The sequence below is a fragment of the Epinephelus lanceolatus genome, chromosome 1 (genome assembly GCF_041903045.1).
Source record: "Epinephelus lanceolatus isolate andai-2023 chromosome 1, ASM4190304v1, whole genome shotgun sequence".
NCBI lineage: Eukaryota > Metazoa > Chordata > Actinopteri > Perciformes > Serranidae > Epinephelus > Epinephelus lanceolatus.
Window position 1 is genome coordinate 47,936,876 of NC_135734.1, and position 17,981 is coordinate 47,954,856.

At 41.1% G+C, this 17,981-nt stretch overlaps 1 protein-coding gene across 2 annotated transcripts in view; it reads left to right on the top strand.

Moving 5' to 3' along the window:
* rspo4 (R-spondin 4) overlaps positions 1–17,341 on the top strand; it is a 60,621-nt gene extending 43,280 nt beyond the window's left edge. Inside the window, exon 5 of one of the 2 annotated variants that reach the window (XM_078171475.1) lies at positions 13,756–17,341. In XM_078171475.1, coding sequence (XP_078027601.1) covers positions 13,756–13,970 — 215 coding nt within the window. In that variant the 3' untranslated portion in view covers positions 13,971–17,341. Of the gene's footprint in view, positions 1–13,751 lie in introns of both variants that reach the window. The other variant, XM_033626640.2, reaches the window with a different exon arrangement.
* Positions 17,342–17,981: the final 640 nt, after the last annotated feature.

Below are 17,981 nucleotides of genomic sequence, written 5' to 3' on the forward strand. Positions count from 1 at the left end.
GATAACGTTAGCTTGTGTTGCACACTGTTAGCGCTGTAGCGAAGCTTAAGAGAGGCAAGCCAATCAGGAGCACACATAATGTCACATCCATCCCAAGTCCTTTACAGTGAAATCAGCCCACAGGCTGTTATGGGCAACTGAGAAAGTCAGGGAAGGTCTAAGTTTTCAAGTTACATTTTAAGTTCACCGACTGGCAATAAAAAGCGATAACTATGTGAAAGTTACACACAGAACCTTAAGGTAGGATACAAATACATATCACCTTGTTAGAAACCCCACATCAAAGGAATGTAATACAATATCCCAGTTACCTAAATGCACTTGTCAGCCCAGTTTGTAGGCTTTGGGATCACGTCAACTTTACAACTCAATATTTCTGTCATGTATGTTGAGCAAAGAGAAAAAAAAAATCTATGCTTTAAAATATGTGACTGGATCACATTGCACAGAACAATTTTATATCCACCAACCACTTCGACAAATCCCGCCTGACAGACGAGGAGTTGCTTTAGATTTCACTGATTCAGACACTGCTACTTCGATATAGAGTCTGTACAGTGCAAAGCTCAGTGGCCCTCTCGTCCAGCAACACATGGATCTGGGTAGAGCTTACAGCGTACTGTAACACAACACAGACAGCGAGCTAAAGTACGTTTTCCTGAGTATCATATGCATTAAGTTAACGCATAGCGATCTCGGTGCAGACGTAGCCTCAGGGCAGCCAAAGCCCTGGACAACAGGTATTCATTAGAGAACAAGGAGCTCGCTGCACACTAACTCTTTTTTTTTTTCTCACTTTTACGCCTTGAATGTCCTTAATGTATTTTAGAGGCAGGCCTGAGTGAAAGCCAGTAATGAGATTTTTTTTCTCCCTTTCCCTGAGAGTTGTGGGCAGAGATGAGAAAAGTATGTTTTTAGGTGGATTCAAGTCATTTTCATAAGGTTTTGTGTTAGTGTGACTGATTCAATTTAGCTGGATCCAGTCCCTCTCAATGTACTTTTATAAAGTTTTTATCAGATCATCAAGAATTCAGAGACTTAGTATGCCCGACAGGTGGTCCTTGTATACACTGTTTTGAATTACTGAATATATCAAAGATGCTCCGTTGGTCTGCTTTTATGATTGTTTTACAACTCACAGGCGTCTTTTGTCCTGGGAGAATTATTCTGCACGACACCTCCCTCAGATGTTATCTGTTGAAGCTGCCCAGTGATCCCTGAGAGGACCTGAAGTTTCTGACTTGCTCGTAAAATTAAATGAGGACAGGTGTACTTCCGTAATTACAGAGACCTGCTCCTACTGCACCTGCTGCGGTACTTTTACACAAGCCTGTGGTGTCTTTTGATACGCAATGTCTGAGTTGGTAAACATCTGCATGTCGTGAAGGTATGACATCACATTACTGCATTGCTAGATGTTGACGTTCTTGTTGGTGTGTTACCATATTTGTGGCATATACACAGGTTTTTTTAAGATAAATAAACCCCCTAAATTCCCATTTAGGGGATTCATCAGAAGTCAGGTTCAGAGGAATGTTTTCACTATGTTCTGGGTGAGAAAAAATGTGATGTTGTGGAGTTTAAAAAAGAAATCAAGCAATTCAGTTTGAAACAGAATGTTGGCATCGTGCAGTCACTGTGAAAATACCAAATCCAGGCTATAAATCACATGACAGATCACACAAAAAATTGCCACATCAAAATGTAAAATAAATGTAGGTCACCATTTTAGTTCTACATTTTAGCCGTGCTAATGTCACGGCTCTTGAGATGGCTGGACAAAGTCAGTCAGTAAAAACACAGGTAGCTTGCTACGTTGTTTACATCTACATGTTACAGCAGGCCAGCTACTTTATATCATCCTACATTTATCAGCATGTTTCCATTTATTGTTCGACCAGAGAAGAGTCTGTGGACAGTCACTTTGGTGTACAGTGGTGTACGTGTGATGCCGATGACTTAACGGCTTGATCAGACAGTATGTTGCGACATCTGCTGAGTTCATGTGAGTACAACTGGAGATTTGCGTGAAGTATCCGGCCCTCCTTCCTTCCCTTAACCCTTTTCTGACGACTATTGATGACAGTTGTCATTTGTAGAAATATGTTCCTGAGCGAATCACAGCATCACAACACTCCCTCTCGTGTGATACCGCTTAAGTATGGTGCGACCATAGCTGTGGTCTCTTCGTGCTGTTTGGTTCAGAAGGCAAAATGTTCCTCAACAACAGACAAGGAGAAAAAGAACTTAATTTCTTACAGTGGTCGACCAAAAGCAGCCCTGCATGTTTTATCCCAGAAGTGTTGACTCAACACCGTCCCCCCAGTTAAACCAGTCTACTACTGTTTGCTGTATAACCACAACTGACGGACATTGAGCAGCTCCAGTGAAACAACTGAAGACAAATATTTTTGTGCAACCTGGTCTACTTTTTTCTGGTCCAGATTCAAACCTGCAGGCGTTAAATTAAGGAGTTGTTTGTGTAATCTCTCAGCTCCTCTTTCTCTGCTGTACTTTGTATTTGCTTCTGTACATGTGAAGGTGCATGTGTGTGACCCCACAGTTGGTTTCACTATTCTCAGGTGGTGTGTGAGTGTGTGTGTGTGTGTGTGTGTGTGTGTGTGTGCGTTGGCCAACATGGCTCCATGCTGCTTATAACTTCATGTGGATTTATCACCCGTTATGCCGATGTACAGTACTTTTTCCCTCACCGCAACATGTGGTTCTGAGTGTAACTCTGTGTTGTGCAAGGAGTCAGAACAGGCTCAGGAGGATAATACCAGCATTTTTTAAAAATCCTCTTGCTTTTGATTTAGTAAATTTAAGCCCTCTGAGACGTGGCTGCATCTCAGTCAGATATTATCTTGATTTTAAAGGTTCAGTCATTCATATCAGGAAAAACACAGTTCACATATACCCCTGATAGTATCGCGCCATACAGAATACAATGGAAATAAACAGAATTATGTTGTGAGTGCTCAAAGCATGGAAAATTAAAGAACGTCCAGAAATCTTTATAACTGAATAACAGAAAAGGTTGCTTGTCATCGCCTTCCAAAACTAAACTGCTCAAAAATCAACTCATATGACCCTTTCTGATCTGCTTCCTCGTTGTTAAGATTATCTAAGTTTAGAGAACTAAAACTGCCTGGTTAAGGTTTAGGAATATTATACTCATGGTTAAGAGAATTCATTTTGAATATTCATTCGAAGCCTTTAACACATTCTCACTCCAACATTGTCACATATCGACATTTGGTCATGGACTTTCCATGTCCAGATATGACGTGCAAGGTACCCTGGGTGTGTTGGTTGTTGACATTCTGGGACGCCGTGTCTCGTTCTGCCCGTTACATGCACTGTCTTCTTTCAAAATACACTTGTATTTTCCCAGGAAATTTAATGTTCACATACGGTCTCTTTCAAAATAAACGCACTATGTGGGTACAACGCTGCAAATTGACATTTTTTTCCCACGGTTTGGCTTTAGAATCTTACAGGACACACACACCGCTCTCCTGGGTGAAAGTCTACCCTTCCCACCATCTCACTCAGACGTTTGCTGCCTTAACCTTCGTTCTTGTCCTACCGCGTTTCCCCCTGGTGCTGCCAGGCGCCGTTAAACTATAACAGTGAATGGACGCGTATCATGCCAACGATGAAGAACGTCAAGTCACTGGCCAAACACCTGATTTCGACGACTTCGGAGTGAGACTGGGTTGTCTCCTTTTTACACCACCCTCTCTGCCTTCATAAGTAACAAACAGTCCCTAACAGTAATATATTACTTTTAGCAGTAACAAAGTAATATAACATGTTACTAAAAGGATTTCAGTGATATTATTACAATGTCAAGTAATGCGTTAGCACCAGAAAGAAATTAAGAAGTATTTATTGTTTTCACTCATCCACAACACGCCACTTCTGCCAGTACACCACCAGAAAAAACATCCCAGAATCCTGTTGCCAAAATTTTGAGGCTGAGACTGACTGAAAGTAACATACCTTTACATATCTGTGATCTAAAAAAAAAAACAAAAAAAAAAACAAACAAAACTTCATTAATAGATCAATCATTAGAGCTGTTGGGAGTGTCCCATGACCTTCCTCTGGAGATTGCACAGGTGTCAACCCTGTAAAGCTCTATATCTGTGGTTTGGAAACATGTGTCGTCCATATTTCAGTTTCCTGTTGGTACTGATGATTGGAAGCCTGTTGAGAAAGAAAAGGACGTTATTAATCCAGTTCACTGGGAGCCGTTTTGTGCTGATTCATTCCTAAAATAGGCTGCAGTTTCAAACTAGTTGGAAAAGAAGTGCATACGACATTTGACTTTTTTGCTGGTTCTGTTTTGTATAAAGTATACTATCCTATACTATACCATGTGTGTCTTTATGACTTAAAGTAATGTAGGGTGGCATGGACATGCAATGAAATTCCATTCATTACAGAAACAACCAAACCTGCCCACAAAATGGCATTTACTGCTCAGTTCTGAAGCTGAGACATTTAACAGAAGTGTTTGAAACATGCTAAAGTTTTGGCGTTGGTGTATTCAGGTCAACAGAGTGCTGGCAACACATGAAAGAAGAGTTTGGTGTCTGTTTTCATTGTTTAACAGAGAAGTTGACCATTGGAACAATCAGAGATTATCCATTGACGTCTGTGATGTGGTCATACATTTAGTGCCATGGTTTTAGAGAATAAATGGAATTCAATGGAACAGCCACAAGGACAGCATGTGTATTTTTCTGTGTGTGTACATGCATAATAAGTGAGTATACATTTGTGTGCGTGGGTGTGTAGTCTGACTGTGGTTAGGATGTTATGCGATGAGCAGTTTTCCAGTGCAGCGCTGGATTCAGTTAAGATGGCTGAGGGATGGTTCACTCATGACATACCAGCTACATCCCATCTGGTTCACTGTCTCCATTTGCATGTGTGTGTGTGTGTGTGTGTGTGTGTGTGTCAGAGTGAGAGCAAAAGACAACTACTGTAGTAGACAAAGGAGTTGGTAGGTGAGCGTTGTTGCATGTAAAGATCTTGTTTATGTTTCTGCACACTTGCGGTCAGCACAGGTTTGATTGGACTCGTGTGTTCAGTGTGAGTTTGACTGAGAGCTCTTGCGTCCATCCATGGACGGGACAGTTTTTAAGGATCGGGGAGATGGACACACTCTGGATTTACAGTACATCATTATTATTTATTGTTTCAACCTCTCTTAAATCCTTACATTTCTTACAGTATAGGGAGAACTGAGATTCTGTCTCAACCTCTCTTTGACAAAGCGAACACAGCCTGTCCTCCCTGGATTGCCTTGTCTGCCTGTGACGGCTTTTTTTAAATGGCCAGCCTGTGTCCACTTAGTCTGTGCACTGTTAGCGCTTTCCAAATTTTCTATCAGTCACGGTGGTTAGATACTCTGCCATCGTGTATTCCCTGGTAGGGATCAAAGAATTCTAATTTACTCTGTAATGTGGTCGTTTCAATCCAGTATTTAACAATTTTCTTGTAGGTTTGGGATGATTTGGTCAGGACAGACTGTTTGGTGTCTGTCCCGACAGCCTGGTGTGTGTGTGTGGACAGAGCTTCAGGACCAGCTACTGTATGGAAACATTTTCAGGACCTCTTTGAACTAAAGGAGCATGTAATCGTGTAATAGACATGAAAACAGGCATCGACACCACTTATTTTAACAATAACACACTGACAGCAAGATAACCAACAGCTAAGAGCCAGAAATGCGTTTTGAGCCGACAGTGGAGGCAAACCTCGTGTCAATCAAGAGGCAGCACGAAAGGCTTTACAATCTGGCAACAACACTAAAAGGATACTTTTCCTTTCAGCCCAGACAGGCTGGATAGCCGACCACCTCAGGTCAGACAACCTACGAGATGCAAAGGAGACCTAAAAGGGTTAAGAGATCTGAGATAAACGGAGCATCTAATTCCTGAAGAGCCTTAAAAACAAGCCCTAAAATCAGTTCTATGCACAAGAGGCCAGTGAGGAGAGGCCAGCACAGAGATGTGGTCTTAATTTTATGGTGCCAGTCGGAGGCCAAGCAGCAGCATGCTGGACCAGCTGCAGACGCTAAAGACTGGCGAAAACCTACAGGAGCTAAAGGAGTCAAGGTGGCAGGAAATTAGCCGAATAATCTGAATAATTTGTTGTCATGCCACCGCGCAGTTACACAGTCAGACAGTTCTTTTGTTCTTTTCTTTGGGGAAGGATTTTGGTGTTGCACTAACCAGACGTTGGTGACTGATATATAAGACTGCTTTGACCTGAATTTCAGTAAACGATGAGGTAGTGCTTTCCCCAAAGAGTTATATGACTTCATTTTTGTTTATACCTCTAATCTTGGAGGAATCCTAAAAACTACAATAATAACATCCTCCAGTGACATTTTTCCTCCACACAAGGGTAAAACGTCCAACTTTCCACCCTCTCCTTTCCTGTGCCTCTGGTCAGTCCTGAGCCACCTGCTGCTACAAATAAAGATTCATTCACATCCAATAGAAAGTATTGATACTGCAGTACCAGCTCTGCTGTCTCACTCTGTTGTTGTTGCAGTCATTCTGCTGCTAACCAAGACAATAAATGATATTGTTGTCTTGTTATATTTATGTTTTATTAAAAACTTTAAATTTCACGCCCTCAACATCTTTTCCCTGCGGTGTTGAAAATGGTATCGACTATTGATATTTTTCAAGGTATTGTACTGAAATTACAGAATTCTAGTATCATGACAGCACTGATTCTGACATTCTCCAGTTGTAAACATGTGTAGCTTATCCACCAAGTAAAAAAAAAAACTGTCTTACATTTCATCAACCGAAATGTACTTCATACGTCTATAGCTTGGCGCCTTTTTCTCTAAATTTTGCCAAACCTCAAGCCGCCTTAGCTGCTGTAGGTTAGTAATCAGGGATGGAAATAAGCAGCAGCATCCAGCCAGCCAAGTGCTGGTAAAACATACAAGTGGCTGCTAGATTTGCTTCACTCACTGGCCAAAAAGCAACACGAATCTACCAAGTGGCGAGAGGAGAAACTGCTGCACACAATGTCTCTGTGAGTTATTAACATCTTACTCAGGACACTGAAATTTGATATTTTTCTAGTAAGCTTACCTGAACCCACCACATCACTATAACCTGACAGCTGCATTTGCCCTGCGGGTCAAATGCACATATTTTATTTTTACTTTTACATATTTTATCTTTACTTCCGTAAAGGTTGCCGACCCCTGTGCTAAGAGGAGCACATGTACGTCTAACTCTTATAGTTCATACACGTAAATGCAAATGTACAGACAGAGAAAAAATAGAGTCATTTCAGGACAGCCTGTCTTAATTCCCAATCATCAGCACAGCGTCCAAAATCAAAGCTATTGTGACAGCAACACTAATGAAGGACAGATTACAGGAATGAAGGGATGGCAGCGGAGGGGAGGAGGGAAGGAGCACATCGGGACGGACTTGGAAAAGGAGAGGAAGAGCTGATTGATTTAAGGAAGAGGATGAGGAGAGGAGACAGGAGGGGATTTAAAAACCCAATCTCTGAAGATGGGCTCTCATTACTAATGAAGGGCAGATGACAGCGGGGCATTATGGCGTGGCACTGCAGCCTTCCTATAACTGAGGGGGAGAAAAGAGAAGGCCTGATGTAAACACACAGAACTGAGTACTCGTCTCATCACTTTGGCCTCTGACGCGAGAGATAAACAACAAAATATCATTCAAAGCAACGTGTGAGAAGCAATCTGCGGCCGACCTCCAGCGTGGAATTAAGTTTTCACTGCTACACCAGCGGCTACGATGTCATGCGAGCAGCTGGCTCCGACTCAAAAAGTTGTCAGTGTGAGACTCGTGTGATGATTTGTGGGTGGAAACTGGGAACTCAAGCGCTGCACCCTGAAATGCAAGTGATGTGCCTTCGAGCGGCGCAGTTAACGACACCACAGCTCTACTGTGGAGCTGCCCAAAGGCAACCAGTAGTTCAGATTGACGGATGTGAGCTAATGTGAACGACATCGTGAAAGCACCATCTGTATTTTCTTTATCTCGGTAATAATTTGCGTACAGCGTCCGTCCACATGCTTTGGATAGAACAAGAGGAGGACAGCCAAAAGAAGGAAACCATATTTCTTTCTCAATTGTTTGTGTTTGTCGTATTACTTTTAGTCTTTTTTCTTTTGACCTGGCAGGAAACTTGTCACGGGGAGGTCCATTAAAGAAAATACAGCGGAACTGAGAATGAAGAGAGAAGAAGAGACGTTCTAGAGGAAAGAGAAGTGCTACATTTCTGTGATAAAGAGCTCTGGTGTCTCTCAGAGGACGACTGTGATGTTCTGATGAGGTTAAGGTGGATGGTCGGGACATAAAGTCTGTGACTATAAGTTGGGAAAGCATTTTTGTTTCTTGTGTTTTTTTACCTACAGTCAATGTTGACTTCTTTTAACCATCATCCCAATCTTTTCCTAAGTCTAACAGTTATTCATAGACACTTAGAGATTTATATTTATGATATTCACCACTAAACTGAGCATAGCTATAGTTCAAGCTCAGCTCACATCCCAGCTACATCAGCTGATCTCAAACAGCCCAATCAACTGATGGAGCAGCTGATTGGTTGATCATGGCCCAAGGACCCAACACCAGACGCTTGCTGGCGAGCTCCGTCCAGGTCTGGCTCCAGAGGGGGGCCCCGGTGTCCCCATACTGGGTGGGGTACTCTGTCCCCAAATGTGCTGTTTCATTGTGGTCTTCTTGAACCACTCTTAGTCTGGCCCCTCCCCTGGGACCACTTTGCCTTGGGAGACCCTACCAGGGGCTATTAGCCCCAGATGACAAAGCTCCCAGGATCACAAGGACACGCAAACCCCTCCATCACATTAAGGTGGCGATTCTTGGAGGGGGCTAGTAGGAGGCGCCGGGGGCAGACCCAGAACACACTGCAGGGATTACACATCTTATATGGCCTGGGAACGCCTCGGGGAGATGGAAAGCATTGCTGGGGAGAGGGATGCCTGAAATACTTTACTTAACCTGCTGTCCCCACGACCTGGCTTTGGATAAGCAGTTGAAGAGGGATGGATGGATATTAGCACAGTGCTGGCTCTGTATTAATCATTATAAAGCACTGGTTGATGCCTCATTCTGCAAAGCCATACTCTACAACTACTAGCTCCACTAGCTATGAGTTTCCTCTCAATAACCTCCTAATTACTGCTTATTGAAAGGAAGTAATGCTTTGCTCAATATGTGTCTTATAAGGTGGTAGTACCACAAGAGTAGTCAATCTCCTTCAATAACACTTCATAAATATGGTTTGTTCTTATGTAAACAAACACCTGTTAATAGTGACAAAATAACTCTAAACTAAGTCCATTTAACTTTGATAATTATACAGATAAGTTATATTATACACTATCATGTAGCAGATGTTAAAACTTTAGATAAAAAACACTTGGTTATAGTTGGGAAGAGATTGTGTTTTGGCTTATATTACCTGGTTTTGGTGACACAATCGCAGTTTGAAATGCCGCAATGACTCGCTAAAATGCAGCTGATGCTGTTGTTCGTTGGTCTCCAAAGACCCAGACACACCAAACTGAATTCAGAGAACCAGCAGCAATGAAAGTCTCCAGCTGCGTCGCCTCAGATCACCTGTGTCTCAGCCAAAAAGTTTCACATGAACACAATGCAAAGATCTCAACCAACAGCCAACCAGCACATACAGTACGTTCTGCGCTTGTGTAAGAGGAAATAAATCTCTGCTGATGCTGATTCAACATGCTGAATTGGCGGAAAAAAGCTGACCAGCGCCAAGGAGAGCCGACACACCATATTGACGAGGGTCCCAAATGCTGAGCAGCGGCCCAACATTTACTGACGGCTGACTGCTGGCTTGGTGTGTCAGGGCCTTAACGGGGGTCTGCTGCTTGGTTGCCACTTTAACAACGTATTTCTACATTGCCACAGAGATAACCTGGTCATTTTACGGAGTTAGAAAACCCTTCTTTATAAGAACAATATGAAAAGCTGTGACTTCCAACTCTTGGATCTGTTACCCACACTGGACTCTCTAGATCTGGTTTCATTGTCTCACCACATAAACGCAGTCCCTTTAATTTTTAAGTACAAAACTGCTTTCAATGTCATGGCAATTAATCTGGCTATAAAATATAAGGGCATTGTGCAAGTGCAATATTTCTGGTTCTTGGTTTGCTTCGGCCCTCTCTGTGGATTTTTGTACTATATATATATATGTATACATGCATATATGTATAAACACTGTATATGGTAACCACTGGCAGATAAACCAGAAGATTATTTGTGGACTCTAATTAGAAGAGCTAGAGGTAAAGTTTTAGGTTGGCTTCCTTCCGTCTGTCTTTCCTGCCTTTCTGCCTGCATTTATTTTTACTCTCTGATGTCCAACCAACCTCTAAATCAACCTCAGCGCTGTATATTACAGAAAATGATTCCACTTTCAAACCAGAGCCAAAAATACTGAAGCACTCTTCTTCATCGCTGAACATCAAAACCACATTTTCTATCCAGGCTAAACCCCGCTGTAATAGCACCGGACAGCTATATGAGATGTACGGATAAGTTTGAACCTGATATGTCATGATGTATTGTGAAATATCAAAACATCTATTCATTGAGTTTGAACCCACTGAAGGTTAGATCTGAATTTGTCAGGCTTTTAAATATGACATAAAATCTGATCTATTTGAGTGTCTGCATCAGAGAACACATCAGATCTCTTTTTGTAAACTTGTGGCCAAAATTCCCGTCTGAAAGCAGTGATACATCACAGAAAATATTTCACTGACACTTGTCAGATCTGGACTCAGCACAGAGCATCAACCAGCAGAACACAGCGCATCAGTTTACATAATCCTTCACAGTAATTATCCTGGACCAAAACCTGAGGCTCCCAACACCTGAATAACATTTGCAGCGCATGAACAAAGTACTTAGCCTCCATTTTAGCAAATGCTTTTCTACAATTTTGCACATTTTTCGCAATCTTTTGATGAAATATGAACACTTGATGGAGTCAGAGGAACTGACACCAACATTTCTCATGTGTGATGCTGCCAAACATGTAACCTTGTGATGTGAAAAGTAAGGTGCAGACCAGCTGTTTGAATTCTCAGGTCTGCTGTTACACAAGGGGAGTCTGGTAGCCCCTGGTGCTTAAAGCACACACATTTCTGTTTGACCAAGTCAAGACAGTTTTATGGGGATTTAAGGCCTGTGAGGTGAACTCTGATCTAGTGTAGCACAGTGTGAGATACCCAGGTCCCTTAATGGATGGGCTTTCATTCTGGTTTTAACGGTTTTCGCAACATAAACGTTTATTCTGCCTCCAATACTCTGCATGCAAGAAGAAGATACACTTCTAATCCATGTTGGGGCATAGTTTCAGATTTTAAACTCTATCTTAAAACAGTGAGAAAGGTTTACATTTAAACTGAAATTTAATTTAATGTCTGCTTATCAGTATTAATTGTTGCAGTGTTTTTTGACTTGTGTAATTATTTGGTTAAAATTGTACCAAAGAAGAAGAAAGAAGTGAAGTTTTATTTATTTTTCTGCCATGACAGCAGCTCCTATTGTTTGTTAGGCTAATTTTTGGTACCACTAATATCTGAATGATGCAATCGTTCTGTTACATCACTTTATTCTTACAGCCAAGTGGCCAGGAGAAAATGTCGGCACTGTATGTTTCTGCAAAACCACGAATACATAACATTTGTACGTTTAATAAGAATCATATCAGCGTGTACGAGCTGACTTTGTCATCTGGAGGTGGAGGGGATGGTGGATGGCGTGTCACGTAGGTGAGGTGCCTGCCAAGCTGCAGACCACTGTTCGAGACCAAGAAGCTAAAAAATGGATGTTGTTTTTTTTAGCCAGTAATCACTGTGTTTTCAGCAGCTTTATAGCCTCTGGACATCGGGGACAGTGCCACCAATAGCAGTGGGTTTTTTTTACTGAGACTTTGCTGTGTTTCCTGCCAGGACTGTGCCCCCAAAGCCAGGTCATTTGTTCCAAAACGTGATCTTTTCCAAACCATAACCAAGTGGTTTTTGTGCCTAAACATAACCGCACATTAACCACAGCGTTGTTGAAACATAAAGTTTCAACACATCCGAATAATGTGCAAATGCAGCTTACTGGTGGTTTGCAGAAACATACAATGCCAACACTTTTCCTGCTGATTTAGTTGCTGTAAATTGAGCACTGGCTATGCTCCCCTCTGTCGTAATTTGAATCATGGGTAACCTAGGTTGCTAGCTTGCTATCAGTCAACCGCTGCGATGGGAAACATGCACCCCGAGGGCTACGGCTGACAGTTTATGTTGTGTTGATGTAGCTCCAGCTTGTAAATGGTGTTCACATCAACATCTAGGTTGTAATTACAACTTGGCATTTGACACAGCTTCCACAAATACTTCCAAAAACTTTGTCCTCTTTAAAAAAAACAAACAAAAAAAAACTGTACTGTAACTGCAGGATTACTATAGTTCATATTTCCTTAGGAGGTTTGACTTTAAAATACTGTGAACTTATCCTTTAAATCTAAAGTCAATGAAGAAACTTCACAGTGAGCACTGATTTAGTGGTTTGAATTGATGAAGGTGCAGGTTCAAACTAAATCTGATTATAAAGTAACTTTTACTGGTCTCATGACAGAAAACTTCTACATTCATATTTTTGTGATTTAAGTAATTAAATTACTTTTTGGGGGACATTTTTGTGTAGTTAACTACTGAACCTACAAACCATTGGGCCATAAAAGGAAAGGAATTATTCTGACCATTACTTCTCAACTAATTCAATCCCCTCTGGCCTCAATGACTCATAATTCATTGACAAATGTTTAGAGGAGCTGTTGCATGCTATTGAAGAATTTACTTGGCTTGCTGAGTGATTCTGCTTGGTGCAATACTCCAACCTGGACTCTAGTTTGTGGACGGCATGTGTCTGACTGACAAACAGTGGATAGAAAACCAAATCTGTCATTCCTGCACTTTTTAATAAATCGTGGTGTGTTTTATTTTTGAGTTTATTGCAGAAAGAGCCCACTTCTTCACAAAAACAAGTGGGCTCTTTCTGCAATAAACTCAGTTGAGTGGCAGTTTATGGCCTGTGACTTTGTACATTGTCTATTTGAACATTTTTGAAGTAGTTTGAATTTCTTTGTCTTCTTTCAGTGTGAAGTTATTGGCAGCGTGCAAAGCTATGCCTTAAAAGAAGCTTCCCCAACACTGTCAATAATACATTTCAATGCATAGTTAGATCCTGCATCACTGAGTCAATAGGAGGCTGTTGAAACAATTGTTATGTAACACAGACAAAACTTAAACGTTGTAACCAAACCACCAACACAGGGTTATAGTGGGATCAGTGTATATTTCCATTGTATGCAATATGTCTGGGATGCTTTACAATTAACAGAGGATACAATAGAATCTAGTGATGCTGGATTAAAGTGTCTCACTCAGTCAGGCTTATTCATATGTAAATGATACTAAAGGAAGGCGGCAGCAGCATTACGGTGCTTATTCTACACGAGCACTTGAGGTGAGGCTGTTTATGAATGATAAAACAAAGTATGCAGTTGGACCTAATAGAGATGTGCGACGGGGAAAGGCCTGACAACATAAACTGCAGGCTGAAACACAAATGTTTGTACTATTCACTGTTTTAACTTTGGATTTCATCCGTCAGAAAGAAGAAAGAATAAAAAAGGAGGACTTGGAAGGAAGAGGGAAAGAAAACGACTACGGCTGCTGGCCAACGACAACGCTGGCAACTCGCTCAACGGAACCACAGACGGCGACGCCAGAGAGCACCAGGATCCCTGAGGATGATACGGACACCCAGCTCGCCACCACACCTGACACATGTTGGAATATCAGTCAGCTGACATCAGCGGGAGCGTTGTAATCTCAGAGCCAAGTCATTGTTTCCAATCAGCCCGTACAATCTTTATTAACACGCACTGCCATTCACCAGCGATTTGTTTACTGGAAAAATAAACAAATAAGTCGACATTATGACTAAGAAATTCTTACATTGTGATGCATGTGACCAATGAGTCAAATTTCCCCATCCAAGAAATGCTGCAACCGAGTGGCAGCCGCTAAAATGACTGTCCCTTCTTGAACACACCCAGCGTTTATTTACAAGAACATCGAAGAGTTAAACAGAATTTTAATCAATCAGCAAATGTCTTCTGGACATTCAGTAATTGAACGTTTCTTGTGAATTCCAAAAGTCTGAAATCTGGATGAGGTTCTCAAAAGTTAAGATGCAAAATTTAACAAAGAAATCTAAAACAAGGTACCAAAAAATCCTCCAAATAGTCCAACAAACTATGAGATTAAAGGTGATGTGTGGAATTTTTCCCTTTAAACTAAATTTTTGTTTCCATATAGTGTTTCTCACCAAAATGCGTTGTGCGTCGTTGAAGGGGAACACCTGTATTTTTCAACCTGGACCTTATTTTCCCATTTATTTGTGTCTGAGGCTGCTTTCACACCTGCCCTGTTTGGTTCAGTTCAATCAAACTCAAGTTCATTTGCCCCCTCAGTGTGGTTCATTTGGGCAGGTGTGAACACAGCAATCACACTCAGGTGTGCACCAAAACAACCGGACCGAGACCTTCTTGAAGAGGTGGTCTCGGTCTGGTTCCAAATGAACTCTGGTGCGGTTCGTTTGTGGTGAGAAGGTGTTCCGACCTGGATGTGAAGCAACTGCAGTCACATGACACATTGTTTGGGTTAAACATGAGCATGTTACAGTCCTGGAGGATTATTAATGTGCACCTCCTCCTGTACTGCCTTAATATGCACATTCAGCACATCCAGTGCATCAAAACATTGTTTTCTAGTTGGAGCCGCGCCTCGTTTTCAAACTGTATGGTTTGACTAAAATGAACAATGACAGCAATATAGTCCACGATGAGCAGCGCTAAAATCAACCTGCGTAGTTGTCCCTCCATTGTGACATTAGAAAGTGTCACATTTATCTTGCAAGTGTACTCTTCTTCAACGTTTGCTTTACTTCCTGGATTTTTCACACATGGAAATTCTGACCAATCAAGAGCAGCTTTCTCACACAAGGCATTTGATCTGGTCCTCTTGTAAATGCTGCCGTGAGAACACGAACCAACTCTAGGCAATTTTACAACTTTGGAACAACATGAGTCCCTGATTCAGACCAAAGGAGACGACTCTAGGTCTGAAAGCAGCCTGAGTGGCTCGTGGGAACAAGAGTTGTTCAAATTTGATCCAGTATTGAAAGAGATTGCTATAGCCGGCTAAACAGGCTACAGTGGAAACACTAGTGGCGGGTGCGACCTGTTATTTACGTCCACAGTAAGTGCTTGTTTTTGCCACTGACGGGCTCAGATTGTCATTATAAGTGTCTGACAAAATTATGGAAAAGACCCTTTAGAGAAAGGAAATGTTTTTCTGGACCTTTTGCGTGTTCTGGTCTGTTTGGTGTCCAAGTTTCGCTAAAGAAGAAGTCACACACTAAAATCTCACAGACCTCTTCATGTTGTTGAAATCAGCTAAATATTTGGTTGTGACATTAGGAATCTTTTGGCTAAGAGTAAAGGCCTTTGCATGCGGAGTCCCTTTTTATTGTCCAAAATTGTCACAGGTCTAAAAGTAAATACGACCTCATGTTGTGTCAATCATGTTTGCACACAGTCCGAAACTTTTGTCTGTCATTGAAATTTTCGGAATAGGGTAGAGTTTTTGTGTTTTTCACATCCATCAGAGCCTTTAGAGACGATTGACCAAGAATCAGTGAAGAAAATGTGGCAGTGGGACACATTGACAGATTCAAAAAATGCATACAAAAACAAAAACGGGCTCAGTGTGAACAGGCCTTAAGATACACTTTCTGTACTCCAACACAACAATCTATAAGCTGCACTCCTCTCTCCAACTCTCACTCATGTTTCCACCATTTTCTTCATGGAACAAGTCTCGCGAGATATCAGAACGAGACTTCTTGTTAATGAGACTTGGACACAAAACAGATTGTAACAAGCGAAAGGTACAGAAAAACATTTCATTTCAAAACAAGCACTTTTAGTGGAAGTAAATTATGGAAGAAAAATCGTAAATGCACAGAACCTCTTGGATTTGAGAAATAAAAACCTGATCACCTCTCTGACCTTTATATGAACAGTTATACTCTTCAGTAAGTTCTCAAAGACGTGTGTGTGTGCTCAAGTAACTCTGCAGAGTCATGACCTGTGTGGTGTCACCTACAGATAACTATTAGGTGGTCCAAAACGATGTGTTTTGCAGTATATATAATTCAAAATTAATTATTAAATTAAAGATGATTTTGTGCAGTTAGTGATCAGTTTCTGAATGTGCCATTTTGGTGATATGTTACCTGCTGTGTCCCTGGAGGCTTTTCCAAATCGGCGAGGTCTCGGTAGAAAATTAAACTCTGAAAAAAGACAGAACAATAGATCAAGAAAATAAGAATGCCGTCACTTCATAACGCTAAACACAGAGATGCTGGGCAGTAAAGTTGTCAGTATGTCCCCATTATAAAGAGTCATTGTATAAACTCTGGTCTCTGAATCATCTCATTAAAGTGTCACTTTTTCCATATGGCTTTTAAACTAAAAATGCTGTGAATGCAGACAGCACTGCTCCATATTGTGTTTCACAAGCGTTTGTTGTATTTGTCACAAAGAAAGAAGGAATTCCTGCACAGTAAAAGTTGTTACTACGAAGACTGACGTCACACTTTGCCTTTAAATCACATTTTAACCATTTAGTTGACATGTTTTTGTTTTATTTCGATATAAACCTGCTGTATGCATGAAAGGAGACGGCTAACACAATATATGCATATTCAGTAACTCACCAGCCTTATAACCTGCCTGTCTTATCTAACACTGCACAAGTGAAGCTACAGTAGAAATGTAGCATGATGATGTGGGAATTCCTTCTTTTTCCAGAGCAGATAAAAGATCTCCTCTGTTCATTGGCTAGCTTTTGTCAGTTGTATATTTATCAGTATTTCCATGACTAAATGGGATTTTATTCCATGACATGAATGTATGTTTCAATAAATGTATATTTTGCTGCTGCAGACATGCTACACAATTTCATTTAGCCCAGGCCACAGATTTTTACCAACTGCGTAAGTATTTGCAGACTTGTGTTCAGTGCAGAAAGAATCCTGCCTTCTTTTAAAAGTGCCGAATTTCTAACATTGCATACGTGTGACATTAAGATTGTGGATTTGACAGCAGAGGAGTAAAATATTTTCTCCTCTTACTGATTTGTCATTGTGCTTTTTCCTCTTTCTGGACGTTGATAAATATGTTCAGGTGTCTGAAAGGTAACACTGTTGTTAAGATATCTAGATTTCATAAACGCTGTTTTTTCAGCTGCATTTACATGTCAATAAGTATATTTTAATGTAAACAGGGTCAAGTACAGATTTAAATATCATAGAAATGCTGTTTGACAATAGTTGCATGTGACCTTAACGTCTAAAAACTACCAGAGAACCAAAGTTTTAACCCACAGATCCGGTCACTCCTGTTTTAACTTAAAGGTCCAGTATAATAATTTCATTTTCTTTTTTTTTTTGCTTTTGATAGCCACTTAACCCAGGTATGTCCAGAGTCCAGGCAGAGGGCCAATCGTGGTCCTCGCACAGATTTTAAGCAGCTCGCAGCTTGTCTTTCAAAATATATTACATGTGGTACACCAAGTAATATTAGTTATTAGTCAAGCAAACGCTATCTATCATACAATTTGTCGACATGCACCAAGTAGGAACTACGCATACAGAACTAATGTGCTTTCATAACAGATGACAAAAAAACAAGCAAACAAGCAATTACCTAACACCTGATACTTCCTGTTAAGAAGCAGACATGGCCACAGCAAAGAAGCACAGCGAGGGCCA